A 16,809-nucleotide genomic window follows, 5' to 3' on the forward strand; every position below is an offset into this window, starting at 1 on the left:
TTTTATTTATAAACAACAATTATAAACAATGCTGACAGAAACTCAAACTCCATTAACATAGAAGAAACATTTATTTATTCAACCAGCTTGAGCTATGTTAGAGTAGATGTTTTGCTCATTGACCGAATTTATCTCTACATCAAAATTGCTACTGCGGACGGGTGGGGAATCGTTGGCGGAGAACCACCCATGAATTAAGAAAGTAGAAACCTTTTATATTACAACGCTTAGAATACAAAAACATAATGTTTGTCATAAAATAAGATATTAATTCAACCTAGACTTTGTCAAAGCTGACGTCCAGTTTTTACGCTCCCACGGGTAATTTAAAACATTTCACGACGGTTCGTCTTAATTAAGGCAACTTGCCTCGTTTTAGAACGTTTCACACGACGGATAATTTAGTTTTTAATTTTTTTACAATAAAACAGTAAACTGTCTAAAAACTTACACAAGAAAAGTCATACGATTCAACTTCTTATTCATCTAGAGTTGATCTATTTTATTTTTGTTACAAAATGTTTTAGTACTTATGAACTCGTAACACAAAATTACCCAAAAATACCACCTCCCCATATTCAGCATTACCGGTTAACATAAATTCATGTTCTTACAAACATATCTTAACCGGTGCTACCTATTACTCGTTGGAAATAGTAATGGGAACTCACGATAAAACAGATGGATAAAAATACTGCGCCACAATTAGGGTAACTACGAAAAGAAATAAATCGGTAGTAAACACGTCGAATAAGCCGTTGACAGATCGGTGTTAGTAAGCTCTGAAAATACGACGTATCTGCAGTCTTTGTTCGAAGATAAAAGTGTAGGCAGTTTTTTATGTGGATACTAGTAAAATCCTTATAGATGACACTTATTCAACATTTATTGTAACATATCGTTGACCTCTATTCTGGACCCTTTTCGTTAATAATTGTCTCCAAGGGATCATTAAACTGCCCACCTATAAATTTCAGTAAGCCTTTTGCGTTCCTAAAGCCTTAGGATCTGGTTTGTGTTTCAAAAAAGTATTAATAAATTCAGACTTCCGTTTTTGTCTAGAGAGAACATTGGCGTATCAATGTTGAACATTATGGCAGCACTACGGGGACTACTAATAAGCTGGTGAGCCGTTGACAATCGTGTAAGCATGTTAACAAATTTTGGACGTTTGGTGAATTTACAATGAGATAGATATGAAATGTTAAATAAGTTTTAGAATGTTTGGTTTTTGGTACGTTAGGCAGAAAACTATAAGTCCCTAGATATAGAAAGTAAAAATAATATACATCAGTGTTTATAGAGCGCCTAGTACCTACTATCAGTATTATTTATCTACTCCAGTGTTAATCAAAGTCTACTGACTTTACTTCAATACTTTAAACAATCAAGAAACAGTGCAGTGATGCAATTTCAAGAAACAGTGAATTTGTTTATTTTTTACGCAGTCCCTGATTGACTTCAGTGGGCCTGACCCAGTTACCAACGGTCAACACGTGTTGAGTATCATACCGACGGTTTGAAGTTAGCGTACATTAGCCTTTCCATAAACAGGAACAGTTCAAAGTTTACAGAAATATTTACCGCAGATAAGTATAGGTTACACAATAGTGTAATTGATACCGATGAAGCAGAGCAGACACCGAACTTTATGGAGTTATGAATAAAAAAATTGGTTTAGTTTCTGTATTCGCTCATCTGTAACATTCCAATAACAAAGCTAACCCATTGCCCATGCCCGTGTTGATTTAAGTTTATATAAACGACACAATATTTCCGAAGGCAGTTTTGTTGTAATTGAAAACAATGTTTGTACATACATTTGAATTTACTCTTGCTAAATGCTTTCAAACAAACTTTTAATACGTTCTCCAACAAACTTAAGTTGAACTGCTGCTTGAATATCGGTCGTTATTTAAATCTAATAACGAGTAAAGGGTGGAATAAGTAAAATAATGCTTGCCTTGACTTCGGCACTAAGTTCTAAAGCGTAACAATAATTTAAACAGTGAGGTTGAAATTTGATACAATTTGTGAAATAAATCGACGATAAAGAACCTATACCCTATTGGAATAACTGCCATTTTAAAAGATATTATGAGAGTGCGAATAATTAAAGGATTCTACATCGGAACTGCTGATAGACAGAATGCAAGAGATTTGTTAACTACGACAAGTTGTATTTAATCGATACATATACATTTCAGTTAGTAAAACTGGTGTCTATCTTAATTTGGCAATATCTACTTTGATAAACTGATAAGATACGCTACTTTTATTAGGTAGGTCATATACAGTCTACAGTGAATTTTCTGTCATTTCATTACACAGTGAAAATCTCTTTTTTAAGACAAATTAATAATGTTAATTGATCAATGTACTGGTGACTAATTTAATAGGCACAATGACTTCTTCTGCTCTGGGTGAGGCGAGACGGAGTGTTAGACTCTTAGTGACTAAAAACCACCCCATTTCTTCTACTCTTACGGAAGACGGCATCCCAGTCCCTTCCGCTCTGCACTATGCCCTGTACCAGTTCCGGACGCGAGGATTTTAATAGGTCTAGTATGGAGTATATGCACTCTACAGTACGATCGATTTACATAACTCAATCCAGCGGTTTCCCGAAAATATTCCGTTGTTGTTACTAAAAAACTAAAAATAGGATAGCAAAGACAAAAGAAATTATAATCTGGAACTTCGAATCATTAGGAGATAAATTATACAAGCTATGTAAATAGTTAGATCACCTTTAATTCGTGATGTTTTAGCGGCACAGAGTGTATCAAGCAACGTATCCGTTGCTTGATACACTCTGTGCTAAATTGAAAAAGTTTCAACATTTTACACCTGCTTGATAAGTGCATGCAATCAAATTATGATCACTAACTTTAATACTACATAGTCGGTAACAATTAAACCAGTTACTTACAATTTTTAAAACCCCTCATACATAAAATAAAAAAACAACATTTTAATTTATCAAATCGAAATACTTGTTTCATTATGAAAAAGATGTTTTAAGAGTTTTCTTAAAGAATAAAATGTTCGTTCAACTAAGTTTAATTTACGTGCTCCGCTCGGGTATCTCGGATGCGCAGATGTTTGTCAATAAAGGGATTTGTATTTTTTAAAGAGCAATAAAAAGCATTCAATATTACAGTTGTTCATTTACTTCGCAAAGTAAAAAGCGTGGTTACTTATATAAAAGTAAAACATGGCATGGGAACGCATCAAGCTAAGACATCAATATCGAAAGAACCGTTTCCGTTACGTGACTCACACCTATGGCACGTTTAGTCGAAGCCAGCGACTACTAACATACCAATAAGCGACATTCGATTCTAAAGGATTTATATATACTTAAACACTTGGATTCGATAAAGTACCCAATACAGTGAAAAGTAATTGACCAATATTTTGGCACGATTTCCAAATTAGTCTATTTGACCATTCAAACAATACCACAGAAGGAATCTATGTGCTTTTTACTGACTCAGTTCGAACTTTTTCGTTTCCTGCTTTTGTTGCTCAGTCTATGTAACACAGAACGTAACCTGAGCTCGTACCACAAACGCCGGTCATGTGGACTGCATGTGTCTACTCATACGTACATACGTCACTGTACGGGAAACCCTTCGATTAGCTTTAGGTCCCTTTATAAAGAAGACTTTCAAGTGTCCCTTTACAATGCATTGCATGGTTCCAGTAAAATTTGTTGACTCCATAGAATTGGTTGGTCTGGGAGGTCTTGCTACTTCTCAGTACGTACTTGTATGTATAAAGATCATTACGACTTATAAACACCGAAATTTAGCTCAGTGCATTTGCCAACACAAACTGAAGCCGTGGAGTCCCTAATTAACTGTAAACTGCAAGCCTGTCTGCTCCATCAGTGTAAATAGTGGATTGTGTAACGATTAATCTAGGTCAAAAGCTGTTATAATCTGGACAAACTGCGAACGAACTTGTACTTCCGTTTTGTAAATTCAAATAAGCTGAGTCACAAATAAGTCTTAGTCTTTCTTAAATATTCTTGTTCTACTCTCTCTCTCTCTGAGTATCCGTTGTTGTTGTTGACGTAAGTGTGCAGTTTGACCGCAGTCCACGAACGGCACGCCACAGCAGTAACCGGTCGACGCCACCGCCGCCGACGCAACGAACACTATAGCGAATAACACGGCTCATTTCCCAGAACATGAATGCAGGGTACAGATATACCCATACACAATGCAATTGAAGGCTTCTTTTATCGTACCTATACCAGTTGAATTTTCTATCAATTAAGTTACTAACGCAATAGTGTGTATGATGTAACGACTGCGATTGTTTAACGTTCTTCTAAATACATTTTAGAGTACAAAGCCATTGCCAGGAAACTGTACTTAAATGCCCATTGCTAACTGGGTCACCGTTATAGTATGTTTTCTTTCATTGTTAACCTTCGTGAACATGTGATTGGAACGTAGGGGGCTCTGTTTAGAAGAAATTGTTACGGTATATGAGAATTCTGTTTTTCTTTCAACAGGTATTAATTTCTTTTTCTTTCAATAAGATTAATAAAATAATATTGCTATAATAAAGATAGTTTGTAATTGAATTTAGTGATTGTATTTTATTACTGTTGCTTCTTATTCGGAATCGTAATGTACTGGCGACTGTTTCCCTGGGGAAACATTTATCAAATTGAGACTGCCTGTCACCCCTATTTCATTTACTAATACATATGTTGGTAGTTATGTTGTAATAATAATGAATACCTGTTAATAGTAAGGAATCTGTTTGAACGTGGCTAAAAGTCTAGATACACTATGAATAGCGGATTAGGTGAATCATACCTAAATACCTTTTCGTTGTCCTTCTTTCTTGCTGCTATTGCTATGAATCATGGCGGATTGGACCACTTTGATCGACTTGTGGTCACTGGTACCAAACTAGTACGACAATTAAATGTTTTTTAGATATAAACTGGTAACTATTTCTTAACTTAAACAAATTAACTTAATCAAATCAATTAGGTAATTACTAAATTTAGTAATAGATGTTTATTATATATATACATTAATAGATAGATTAGATTTATTTAAAGAAATAAATTAATAGTTACGGATGTATGAAAAATGTAATTAACGTCCAGATTTGAGAAACATGTAAATGATTACTAACAGTTGTGCGTATTGATTTTGGTGAAAATAAGGTCAAAACTTTCAATGGAAGCAATTATCTTCATTTATTAACTATTTGAGTAACAGTAATTAGGTCAGGTAACGGTCAGGTTAAAATTGGAACAGAAAAAGCAATTAAAAAAGAAGAACATGAATATCAACACATCTGTATAAAAGTTATTAATATTTATATGACGTGTGGTATGTATAAGTTCATGAGAAGACTGATATTTTCTGACGAAAAGCAATAAAAACAGCGAATTTTCGAAATAATAATTTTATGTAAAATGTATGATTAATGTTGTCCAGATGATAATGACATTTCGTGAACATAAAAATGCTGTTGACCGTTCCTACAGTGTCCTTTGTTTATCAGAGCTCAGGCAGCAGAGCGTTAAGCTACCGCCCCACACAACCATGAGTAAAAATAGAAGTTAATCGATCCTTTTATTCGTGTCAGCCGCTCGCTACATCATCAACAGGTACCCAACAGGAACCCGACCTTTTCTAACACGTAGATGAAAGTCAATGAAGTATATAGTTTTTGTTAAGTAATCTATTGTTAGCCGCTGTGACCAAAATTGCGGCGTGATGAGACCAAAGGCTAGAAGTTAGAAATAAAGTTCCTGGAGTTTTGAAAATGATGTAACTAAAACTCTTAAATTAACCTTGTTATATTATCATCCTTCAGAGAGTTCAAGGATCAAGTAGTGATCTCATATCTATGTGCGAGTAATTATTGTAAATGTCTAGTTGTTTCTATTTTAAGGTATCAATATTTGCGTTTTTTTTTTTGTCCGTTTCTCCTCATGGAAATACTCATTGCCGTGATGGTAAGTCCAGCAAAATTGTAAGGTCTTTTCATCATAATTATTAAATTAATATTATTATTTTTTTTATTTACAATATAATATATTTTTTTTATTTACAGCTGTAGCCTCAACTCTGATCTTAGTTGCAGCTATTACTCCTTCCGGAAAAACTAACATGAAACGTGAGAACTTATGTCAGAAAAAAATATGTGACCATTTATAGAAGATTTGCATAGTTATTGTTTATGTTCGTACAGGTAGCAGGCAGCAAGCAACTGTATTTTCTTATATTAAATTTCGTGACGTAAAATCAACAACAGTAGATGGTAGGTTGAGGTACTGAATTAAGCTTAACATACGGAAATTTAACGGAGCAAGGCTCAACTCTTGCTTACGTGTGATTTATGATTAATTTATACTTAATTGCTCTGCGTGTGTTTGAAACAAGTGCGTGACGCTAAACACAATACGTTTAGGGGTACGCGGAAAAATATCAATATTTGGCAGGGGTTGTACGCTTTAGTTTAATGAACTACCTACCTATGTTTGCAAATTTAATAAATGGGTAAATATATCAAGTAGTGTTATCTAAATGAATGAGGATGGCGGATAAACTTAAGGTATTAAGATATTTTCATTAAGTACCCTCGGGAGTGTCGTCACCATGCATGTTTGGGAATGTGTATGAACAATATGCCAACACACCCTTGTACCTACTCAAGTATGTACATAATTACATATTATATAATTTATACCTAATTGTGTCGCGTTAGGCTCCATAAATACGGTGCGTAATGGTTTTTTCAATGCTTTCCACTGTCCCTACAGAGGCATTAGGCAAAGTATTTCTGGTTGTTCATCAGTTTACGAAATGGGTTTTATCATTGTACGGCAATTTTTTGAATATGTGGTCAACATTTATATATTTTAAATAAATATTTTATTTTGAAATCTTATTACAATTTCTACAAACTTACATATAATTATATTATAATGTGTGGACCGATACTTTACTTATTATTCTGTGCCGATACACTGAAACGTAGAATGAGATGACAACATGGCTTCGTCAGCCAACATAATTTGGATAAGCAACATATTTACCTAGTAAAAATCTATTTCTGCGTATTTATAGACCGTTATTTTTCGAAAAAGCAGTTTCAGTAACGTTAAGAATTCTTGTCAGGGATCTTAGAGTTGTAAAACGCCGCAATGTTTGAACAGGGCTCGTAAAAGTGTGTCAAGCCAGATACGTATCACGTATCACTCAAAAAGTACCTAGTACACGCGGCTGAAACTGAGGCACTCAGGTATCAAGAGTGATAGATTGTTTCATTGTATATGTACCAACTTTATAACAAAACTAAAAGTGATTTCTCTCAAATTGAATCCATTATTCAGGACAGAAGAGTTTCGTAATTCGCCATGACATTGTTTTAGTTTTTTACTACTTCAGTTGTAATTGGTTAGTTTTTATCAATTATTTTCACCAATCATCCATAAAATACGTAGTTAATTCAAGCCTTCGTGGTTTTATTTCGGCTTTTACTTATAGTTAGTTAATGTTGTTAGAGATTTTCCACATCATTAGACAGATTGTTACTCTTGGACGTGTACGTGTATTCGATATAATATGTATAATTAATGATTTTCAGTTTAATATACCAGTTTCTCATGTAAGAAACAATTAATTACTGATATTTATGATACCTCATACAGTGCAAAGCTGCTATACAGTATCTCATCATTGTCATAAAAGAACTCTATCTTAGTTAATGAACTTTGAACTAGTTAAATTACAGTAAAGAATCCCGATGAAGGTACTTCTAATTTTTATGACAGATTACAGGAGGTAATAGAGAAGAGACCCATAGAGGTTGTAACAATATCCATAATTTTGACGTACTTCATGGGATTAATTTCAATACTGTGTGTAGTGTAATAACCACAGGGTTTATCTATATCTAAGGTAACAATGCTCAGATTGGTCTTTAGTCGATGAAATCCACCTACAGGCAGCGATCAAACAATGGGAAGTTAATGGACCTGTGGCCTGTGGTTAAATCGACGTCGAATTGCGTTCATGCTCGCATTACACATAAACCATACAGGGTACAGTTCAACTGTTACAAGGAAAGAAAAATGTCTTTGTGAGTGTGTGTGAAATGTCTTTCTAGAATATCAGGTAGAAAAACATATGAAGACAATTCGTAACAAGGCTTTTTAATAAATCGATTAAAAGTATCGACTATTTAGTATATGTATATTCGCAGATAAAAGAGGTCATTGTATCTATTTGTTACTTCATTCTACCTATGAACACGGATATTATAAGTGTAAGTAAATAACAGTTTTACTGACTGCATTCATAGACTGTTGGTAAACCGCGTGTCTGTCCACAAAGTTAAGATTTCGTCGCATCACTTGAATAATTAATAAGGGTCGCTAGGGTTACAGTCGCCCTAAAATATCTTATCTTCCGGGACTCGAAAACGACATCCGTTCGAGAGTTGTCATAAAATTGAATAAATGAATAAATACGTTGGCCATTAAGTAATTGGACAACGAAATAAATATAATAAATAAGTAAAGTATTACAAGTACAACTGAAAATTAAAATAATGCCAAAAGCTTAAAGTTTATTTTTTTGTGCACATTTGAGTAGCAATGAGATCGTAGTTACCACAAACCTACCAGAAGTTATTATAAAATATAATGTTCCACGATCAGCCAGTGCCCAGTAATGACCCGAAATTACAGAAAAGCTATGAAAAATGAGAAAATGTCGCGATCGTTGATATTCAGAACAGTAAATTAGTTTAAAACTCTTTTTATTACAGCTGCCAACTCGTTTGATAGCGCGACGAGTAACATAAAACATTTAACAAAGTGATCGCCCAAATTTTAATCAATAAAACATGGTTTTGACGGGGTCACTAATATTCTAGAACTTTATATGAACTCTATACTGCATAGGTACCTAGAAGTTAGTTAATCAACGCCTATTACATAATCTTGTAATGATATCGGGGCAGAATAATATTTTTTCCAAAACTCTAAATTAAAAAGACATGTACCAATAACTAGATTCTTGTACTAGTAAAGGTAGGTTCATCAAGAGAGCAATTTACTATTTTTAAATGGGTAGATTGATGTCTGGCACGTAAGCACCGTAACAAAACTATTTAAAACGTCATCATCGTGTTTACATAGAATGCATTCTTACACAAGACTCATTTGATAACCCAAGTTCAATGTGAGGTACATGAACTTGTGTGGTACATCCGCATGTACACTGAATTACATTTATTACACTATTATATTATTTTTTTACTTTACGACCTCGAATGTGTTACATAGGAGCATGCTAGAGTGAACAAGTATGTTTAATACTATTTTCATTATGAAATAAAATAAAAACTGGACTGTTATAGTAGCATCCTGGTTCTTCATGGCCTGTATTTCGCAGGTTCGCAGTGTTTTAATATTAATAAGCCCTATACACAAGGTTCCTACCTACCTACATGCGAGACTAGAGCTTTTATGATGATGTTTACCGCCAACTCGCGCATGTCGCGCGTCCTCGTCCCAGGTTTTTGCTTCACATCGCAAACTTTCTTAGAAGTAATTCTTCCTCTTTGATATAAACTCAGGTCGGCTATTTCAATTTACGATGGGGTGTGTTCAATCTAATTGGAGATTTAGAACGGAAAGTTTCTCTTATTTATTTTGAAGGAATGAAGTTTATTTACTGCTCTATCGAGTTTTGTGAACATTTGTTTCTAATTACCTATAACTTTAAAACTGAAGATTTAGACATACCTACTTTACAGAAAATGGCATGAGTTTATTTAATTAAGTTCGTAAAATTTCACTAGTTACTACTAAAATTCAATATTTACATGGGTTTACATTATGTTTACATGAGTGTGAAACTATTACCTTCTATATTCTGATCAAAAATCAATGGTTATAAGGGTGTTTCTTATGTGCGTGTAGGGTTATCACTCAGGAATACTTAATATTATTAGTAATAGACATAATGGTTACAGTTAGCAAACTTATATTGTATGCAAATTGAATGGGTTTATACTGTCATGTAGGAACTTAGGGTTATTTTTGATCGCAGTATATTAGTCGTGTGGTTCTCTTCGTGTCCCTAAGTTGGTTTAATTACTATCTATTAATAACATAAACGTTTTTAGTAATACTGAAAGGTTGAGAAATTACCGTATCGTTCTTGGAAATAAGAAGTTTCCGTCGTGTTTGTTACTTATTGTTTTATGGTAACCCTAAGCTTGTAGCAGCGAAGTACTTATGTGAGCGTGCCCATGAATGCATTTCTAAAACAGCTTGTCCTTACATCCTTTACCACGCAAGTCCTTTTTACTCGTTCCAACGATTCGCTATGTACCTACCTAGTTAGGTGTACACCAGCCTCGCTTTCAAATACTTTACCTAGGTACCTGTCATACGATTTAAATTACTTTGCGCTTGCATGGTTGTTTTTGTAGAATGCTCACTAGATATTGTTGAAACATTTTAGTAACCTTAGCCGCAATTTGATGTCATGATGAGATCGTAACTGTATAGTTAAAGTTACATTTCACTGTAGCTCCTCATTTATAAGTGACAGGCGTTTAATTAACCACCTGCCCGTGAATTAACAAGAGTTATAGGGACTGACGGTAATTCGTAACTGAATATTTTAGGTCCACTCAAACTTAGCAAAGTTCATTAAAGTCTTTGATTGAGAGGTTCTCCAGCATACTAAAAGCGAAGCTTGTTGTGTTGTTGCTTTGAGGTTGTAGATCATTATTTAGGTAGCAGTTCTATGCAGTTTTAATCACACAATGATTTAGAATATGCATTATGTACGGAAATAGAATTTAGTTAAGAGAAACATTTGTCATTAGAACAACTGGACACTTTCCTCAGTCAAAAATAAATTACTTCGACTTTCCAACACAATAAAATATTCAAAAATAAAAATAGATTTGATGATTCACTCAAGTTTCGAAATGTTATAGTAGGTAATAAGTCTGCTATATGACGTAAAAATCTGGTGACGTCATAACGAACTATTTCGTACAAAGTTCATAGAACATAAAATCGTTTTTGACGTTTCGAAAAAAGTATTGAATTTAACTAGTAGGAAATAGCCTACTGTTGCGAAAAGTCAATAATGCATTGAAAACACAAAGCGGTCGGTGGCTTTGTTTTAATTAGTGAAGCTGTGCCGCATTTACGGAGGTTACTGGAAGTCTGTCACGTATTTTAAAGAAAAGTTTATATGAGAATTATGAAAGTCATTTATTAAAAAGTAAAATTTTAAATAGATACTTTATAAATACAATATATTTATATATAGAATGCTAAAGAATCAATATCAATCAACAAGCATTAAAAAAAGAATCTGTCTTTTTTGTTATGGACATGGTACGAAAAAAGACGAAAATCATAATGTTAACGAAAATTAAGCTTTTTTGCAGGGGCAAATCATCCTTTGATTTCTCCTGCCTATGGTGAGGCGAGATGGAGGTTACTTTTACTGGCTAAAAACCAACCCCGTTCTTATTCGCGTCCGTAGGCAGTTCATCTGTACCTAGGCGCGAGCGAAACGCGATGGTTCTGACTTTGTCTGAATTCTGACGGTCTGATTCCAGTCGGACGTCGAGCACAAGTAGCTCGCCATCCGCAGACCCGCACTTACGGTGGCCGGAGATCGTCACGTGATCCCCGACACCCGAAGCGTCTGCCGCGACGGCTGGGGCGTGAGGATGTTCGTTCTCTTGCGAACCCCGCCTCCTTCTAAGAGGACAGCAATGATAATTTCAGATTTGCTCAAATAACTCGGAATAGGGAAGACACTGTAGTTAAACTGAATATTAAGTTATTTATTAAATAGGACCATTACTGCTATTATGCTTATTGACTGGCTGTTAAAGTCGGAGACTAAACAACTGTGTCCATATTATTAATTTTTATTACATACTTGAAATAATAAAACGGAAAAGTAATTGTTGTAGGTGACTCCCGAACTTAGGTTCAAACCTGAAATCAAGTCTGCATGCCAAATGCCATCACTCAGATTAGGAATAACAATTTGTAAATTATTCAAATAATTCTTTTGTGTATGAATCAAACCCAAGTCACACAACGGTTGCCAAATAAGACAAAGGCTTTGTGCCTTCTGTGAAAGGAACTTCAACATTCATATACATACTTACGGAAAGAGAAGTAATTTAATTTTGTTTTACTTAACTATCAATAAGTAGCCACAGTCTACTATAGCTAATAAAAAAAAAACTGGACCAATCTGCTACAGTAGTTGGTTACAATTTTTTGCCTTTAGCTGACTGTGTCGGTCCAAAAGCAGAACGCATGATCAACATTTATTATCATTATCGTCATCTGCCAGTAGCAGTGCACTGTAGAACTACTGGTCTCCTCGACATACAATATGGGTTTGCAAAATTAAGTCCATGTTTAGCAGAATTGTTTGGAGTTTGAAGTTTACCAAGTTTATAAGGAAGCATTGATGCATGTTTTTCATTAATGGAAAGAGTTGTATGATGTACCTCGGTGCAAATTTTGGTATTAACGAAGTGATGAATTGCTTCAATAAGATTTTGATTTGAAATGGTTGATAGAAGTTTTAAGAAAAAACAGTAGTTTAAATAACCTTTTACTCATTCAACATATTGGATAAATTAGAAAATTCAAAATATTTAAAACCTTGTATATGCACAAAGTGACTTGATCAATGAGAAAAAAATAATCATTGTTAATGTGGTAATGTTATACTTATACAGTATTTTAATAAAATTATCGAATTTAGTTTGCCAACTTTGTTAAGAAGTTTAAGTTTCTGCTAGTTTAAGTTTTAAGTACGTAAAATTTACTTTCCAAACAATATAAACAGATTCTAAGTTATTTATTTTATATTAAACAGAATTAAACAGATTATTTAGGTATTTAATAACTGAGTAAATAGTTTAAATATCTGAAATGATTATTGTATAAGTATAAAAAAGTATAACAAAAGGCTTGTTGGATTGTTTTGAATTGGATACTTCTAATAAAGATTATTTATTTTTGTAACTTACCTGTACTGTTTATTGATAATGTAGGATGTACAATGTAGAATAATAATAAGATAAAAGTTCCGTAAAACTGTTTGCAATGCATCTTGGACCACCGCTCCAATTCTTCCATGACACGTTAGATCTTCTTGTTTCGTGTTTAACACACTTTTGTTTACATTTTCTCAATATTTAGACACCTTAACACACCTTAGTGAAACTATGCAGAGAGTTCCGTCATTGTAAGTCGGTTGCTAGGATTTTAGTAGCCACAACATTCGTTATACACCTGTGGAATTCGCTCGCCTTGCAACTATGAACAAGGTAGGAATTACTCACAACTTCATAAGTTCACTCAACTTTGTACGTATAAATACAGAGTTATTCAACTTTATAAACATAATAACATTCCACTTATACCACTATTAAAAGAGTTTTATTGTTAAAAACATTTCTAAATTATTTTTGAAAGTTTTATAAACTTCGAAAGTTTCATGACATGAACTTCGTTGCACAATCGTCCGAAGGACGCGACTTCACTTGACGAGCAAAACGGAACGGGTACCGACGGCAAAAAATGTTTTTGTTTCGTTTCTTTTGATCTATGTTCGGTAAACTTCGGCAACAATCGGTTATTCGGTTGGACTATTTGAGTCGAGCATTGGATACCGACTAACGAGTATAATAGCTTTTTAGTCGATTACGATATTGCCAGTTAAAAAAGAAATAAAATAGATAATATGATTATAACAATGAATAAAATCGTATTTTAAATGTTTTTCCTATCTTTTATCCATTTAACTACCACTCAGTTAACAAATAAATCGTAAATACAATTTTAAAAATTATTATGTAGATGAAAACAAGTGTTACTTATATCATAAAAAAAAACCTTCTATAATAATTTTATTTTATGAAACCTCTAAATTTATTATGTAATACAATTAAATAGTTTAATGAATTACTTTAAAATAAAAAAATCATCAAATTATTTCAATATTTAGATTTTTAGTAAGTAACGATCCATGTTTTAGTCGATTATTATTACACACCCCTAAGCAGCCATCTCTTTGATATTTCTTTTCGAGTGTTCTGTCATTTCGGTTCGCTGAGGCGGGCATTAAATCCTAGGTAATCTTTGTTTTTAAAGTAGTAAAATTAAAAGAAAGTAGCATATATTGTAAAGAATTAAGTGTGTTTTTAATATCAATTCATATTTTGGTCAAAACAATCAATGTTCAGTGATAACCTCATATGATCACGGTGTTTTGACATATCTTCGGGCAGACGTGAAGTTCCTTGTTTTAAATTTTTCGGTAACACGAATTGCTGTTTATATTTCAGCCATGGTGCGAATGAACGTATTGAGTGATGCTCTCAAATCAATCCACAATGCCGAGAAGCGCGGCAAAAGGCAAGTGCTTATCCGGCCTTGTTCCAAAGTTATCGTCAAGTTCTTGACTGTGATGATGAAGCACGGATACATTGGCGAGTTTGAAATCGTCGATGACCACAGAGCTGGAAAGATTGTTGTAAATCTGACCGGCAGACTGAACAAATGTGGAGTCATTTCACCCCGCTTCGACGTACCCATCAATGACATAGAGAGGTGGACTAACCTACTACCTTCACGACAGTTCGGGTGAGTTATTCATATATTTGAGTGTTAATTTAAGTCATATCAAGATAAATAACGTCAGATTTGCACTGCTGTAAGTTATTTGAATCTCCAGATGATTGTGATTAAGAGCTTTATTTTTTGTTAGGTTATGTTCTTTTACAATTTGTCTCATGTCAGTAAATCAAGTCCTGAGTATTCGTAGTTCAACATTACATTTAATGTGTTTACTATCATAGCAGACATGTTAATTTTTATTGTGGAATCATGAAACTCCTCATAAGTACTGATGACCCTCATTTTAATAACAAAAAGCCTTTGAAACATGCTTGGTTTTAAACTCTTCGATAGATTTATAACATATGATGATGATGATTATGAATTGTAAATTGTGCTGTAGTAGAATTCAAGGACTAAATTAAAATGTAAACAAAACAAGTAACAATTGTTTGCTGTGTTGATACGGAGTATCTGTAACCTTTAAAGTTTGAAATACCATTAAGTGCAAGTAACTATTTGATTTAATACTTGGCATTACATGTTTTGCTGTCCGAATGAGTTAGGTTTTTGTATTTTAAAGCACTTAATTTAACCTAACACAGCAGCCTATCTTTTCAATTGATAAAGAAGCAGAACCATAATATTGGCAAAACAATTAAATAGGACTCGTAATATCTCAAAATATTAGACTGCTGTATTAACAATAACACAAATATATAATCATAATTACACTGCAGTTGTGTATTGTTGATGTTTGCCATCCATCAGCAACTTGGTGTACATGTTGTCCCATGTGGTTGGACGCTTGTCTGCTGAGCGGTTGGCCACATGGTTGGGTTGGTCAAGTATTAAACTGTAGCTACAGTAAAATACATTGACTGTGCAATGTTGCTGCAATGCATTTCTTTTGATAAATAACTATAGAAGAAAGGTGATATCTGTAACTTGATCGAAGTCACATTAAAGGTGTAATATGTAGGGACAGCTTTATTATATATGACAAAAAAAGATGAAGATGACTGCATCTTCATCTTATATCTCATTTCATATCATTTATCATGTTACAACATGTGGAGTTAACAATGTGCACAAATTATTAATTTAACCCTTTAACCGCTGCAGTTGTATATAAGCAACTATAAAATATTAAGTTGCTTATATACACCCGCCGCAGTTGTATATAAGCAACTATAAAATATTAAGTTGCTTATATACAACTGCGGCGGTTAAAGGGTTAACTAGCTTCAAAAATTAATTGAAACTGAACCATTAATAAGCTTTTTATGTTTGTTTGTGGATAACTTAGTTGTTTATAAACCGGTTTTAATTATTCTTTTGCACATACACTGCATAACTACCGCGGATCACCAATAGTTCTTGTTGGTTGTCATTTGACATGTTATGCTAAATTAATTAAAATGTCACAAATTGATATCTTTTATTATAATGGATGTTGTCAGTGATATTTTAAACAAATTTTCTATCTCTACAGTTAAATGATATTTAAACATACTTGATTTTGAAAATACAAATCTAATTTATTTCTTTTGATTTCAGTTACCTGGTCCTCACAACCAGTGGTGGAATTATGGACCATGAAGAAGCCAGAAGGAAACATCTTGGAGGAAAAATCCTAGGCTTCTTTTTCTAAGTTTACTCAATATAAATGAAAATGTATCTAGTTGTTTCATTTTTCCGCATAACATAGTGGTTAATGAAAATACATAGGTCAGAAACTCAAATAAAACTTGCAACTTATTTTTAGTTTATGAACATAAAGTTGTGGTTATAATGTTTACAGTGTAAATCATTTGCCTCTATAACATGTGATTTTTTTTTATATAATATGCTTTGCAGTACTTATTCAATTTGTGAACCCCAAGAAGACAATTTTAGTAAAAATGGAGTGAATATGAATGAATAAGTGAAAGAGGCATGGGTTGAATAGATGTTAGGACATCTTCCTAACATTTATTCATTCCATTCCTGTATCTATTCACCCGGTTTACGGCACCTAATATAAAAAATCTTCTATAAAGATTTGCTATTATTCTTTTGAATATGGCTCTTTGACAAAACTTCAAAAAAAATCTGTTCCTAGGAAAGTAACATTCATTATAGTTATCTTT

The 16,809-nt window shown here is 33.4% G+C and overlaps 2 protein-coding genes across 2 annotated transcripts in view; one reads left to right on the forward strand and one right to left on the reverse strand.

Annotated features, from left to right (window-relative positions):
• The window catches only part of LOC118266666 (protein sidekick-like), a 44,865-nt gene extending 31,210 nt beyond the window's left edge, over positions 1 to 13,655 (reverse strand). The window contains 1 exon segment of the mRNA XM_050703205.1: positions 13,087 to 13,655. Within this exon segment, the coding sequence (XP_050559162.1) occupies positions 13,087 to 13,195 (109 nt within the window). The 5' untranslated portion in view covers positions 13,196 to 13,655.
• Positions 13,656 to 14,062: 407 nt separating this feature from the next.
• Positions 14,063 to 16,357, forward strand: LOC118267106 (40S ribosomal protein S15Aa). Its single transcript, XM_035580902.2, has 3 exons — positions 14,063 to 14,193; positions 14,407 to 14,704; positions 16,238 to 16,357. Exons 2-3 carry the CDS (start codon positions 14,409 to 14,411, stop codon positions 16,329 to 16,331), a joined length of 390 nt encoding a protein of 129 aa, XP_035436795.1. The 5' UTR covers positions 14,063 to 14,193; positions 14,407 to 14,408; the 3' UTR covers positions 16,332 to 16,357.
• The last annotated feature ends 452 nt before the right edge of the window (positions 16,358 to 16,809 follow it).

This window comes from Spodoptera frugiperda, chromosome 23 (genome assembly GCF_023101765.2).
Source record: "Spodoptera frugiperda isolate SF20-4 chromosome 23, AGI-APGP_CSIRO_Sfru_2.0, whole genome shotgun sequence".
In the NCBI taxonomy this organism is placed as follows: Eukaryota; Metazoa; Arthropoda; class Insecta; order Lepidoptera; family Noctuidae; genus Spodoptera; species Spodoptera frugiperda.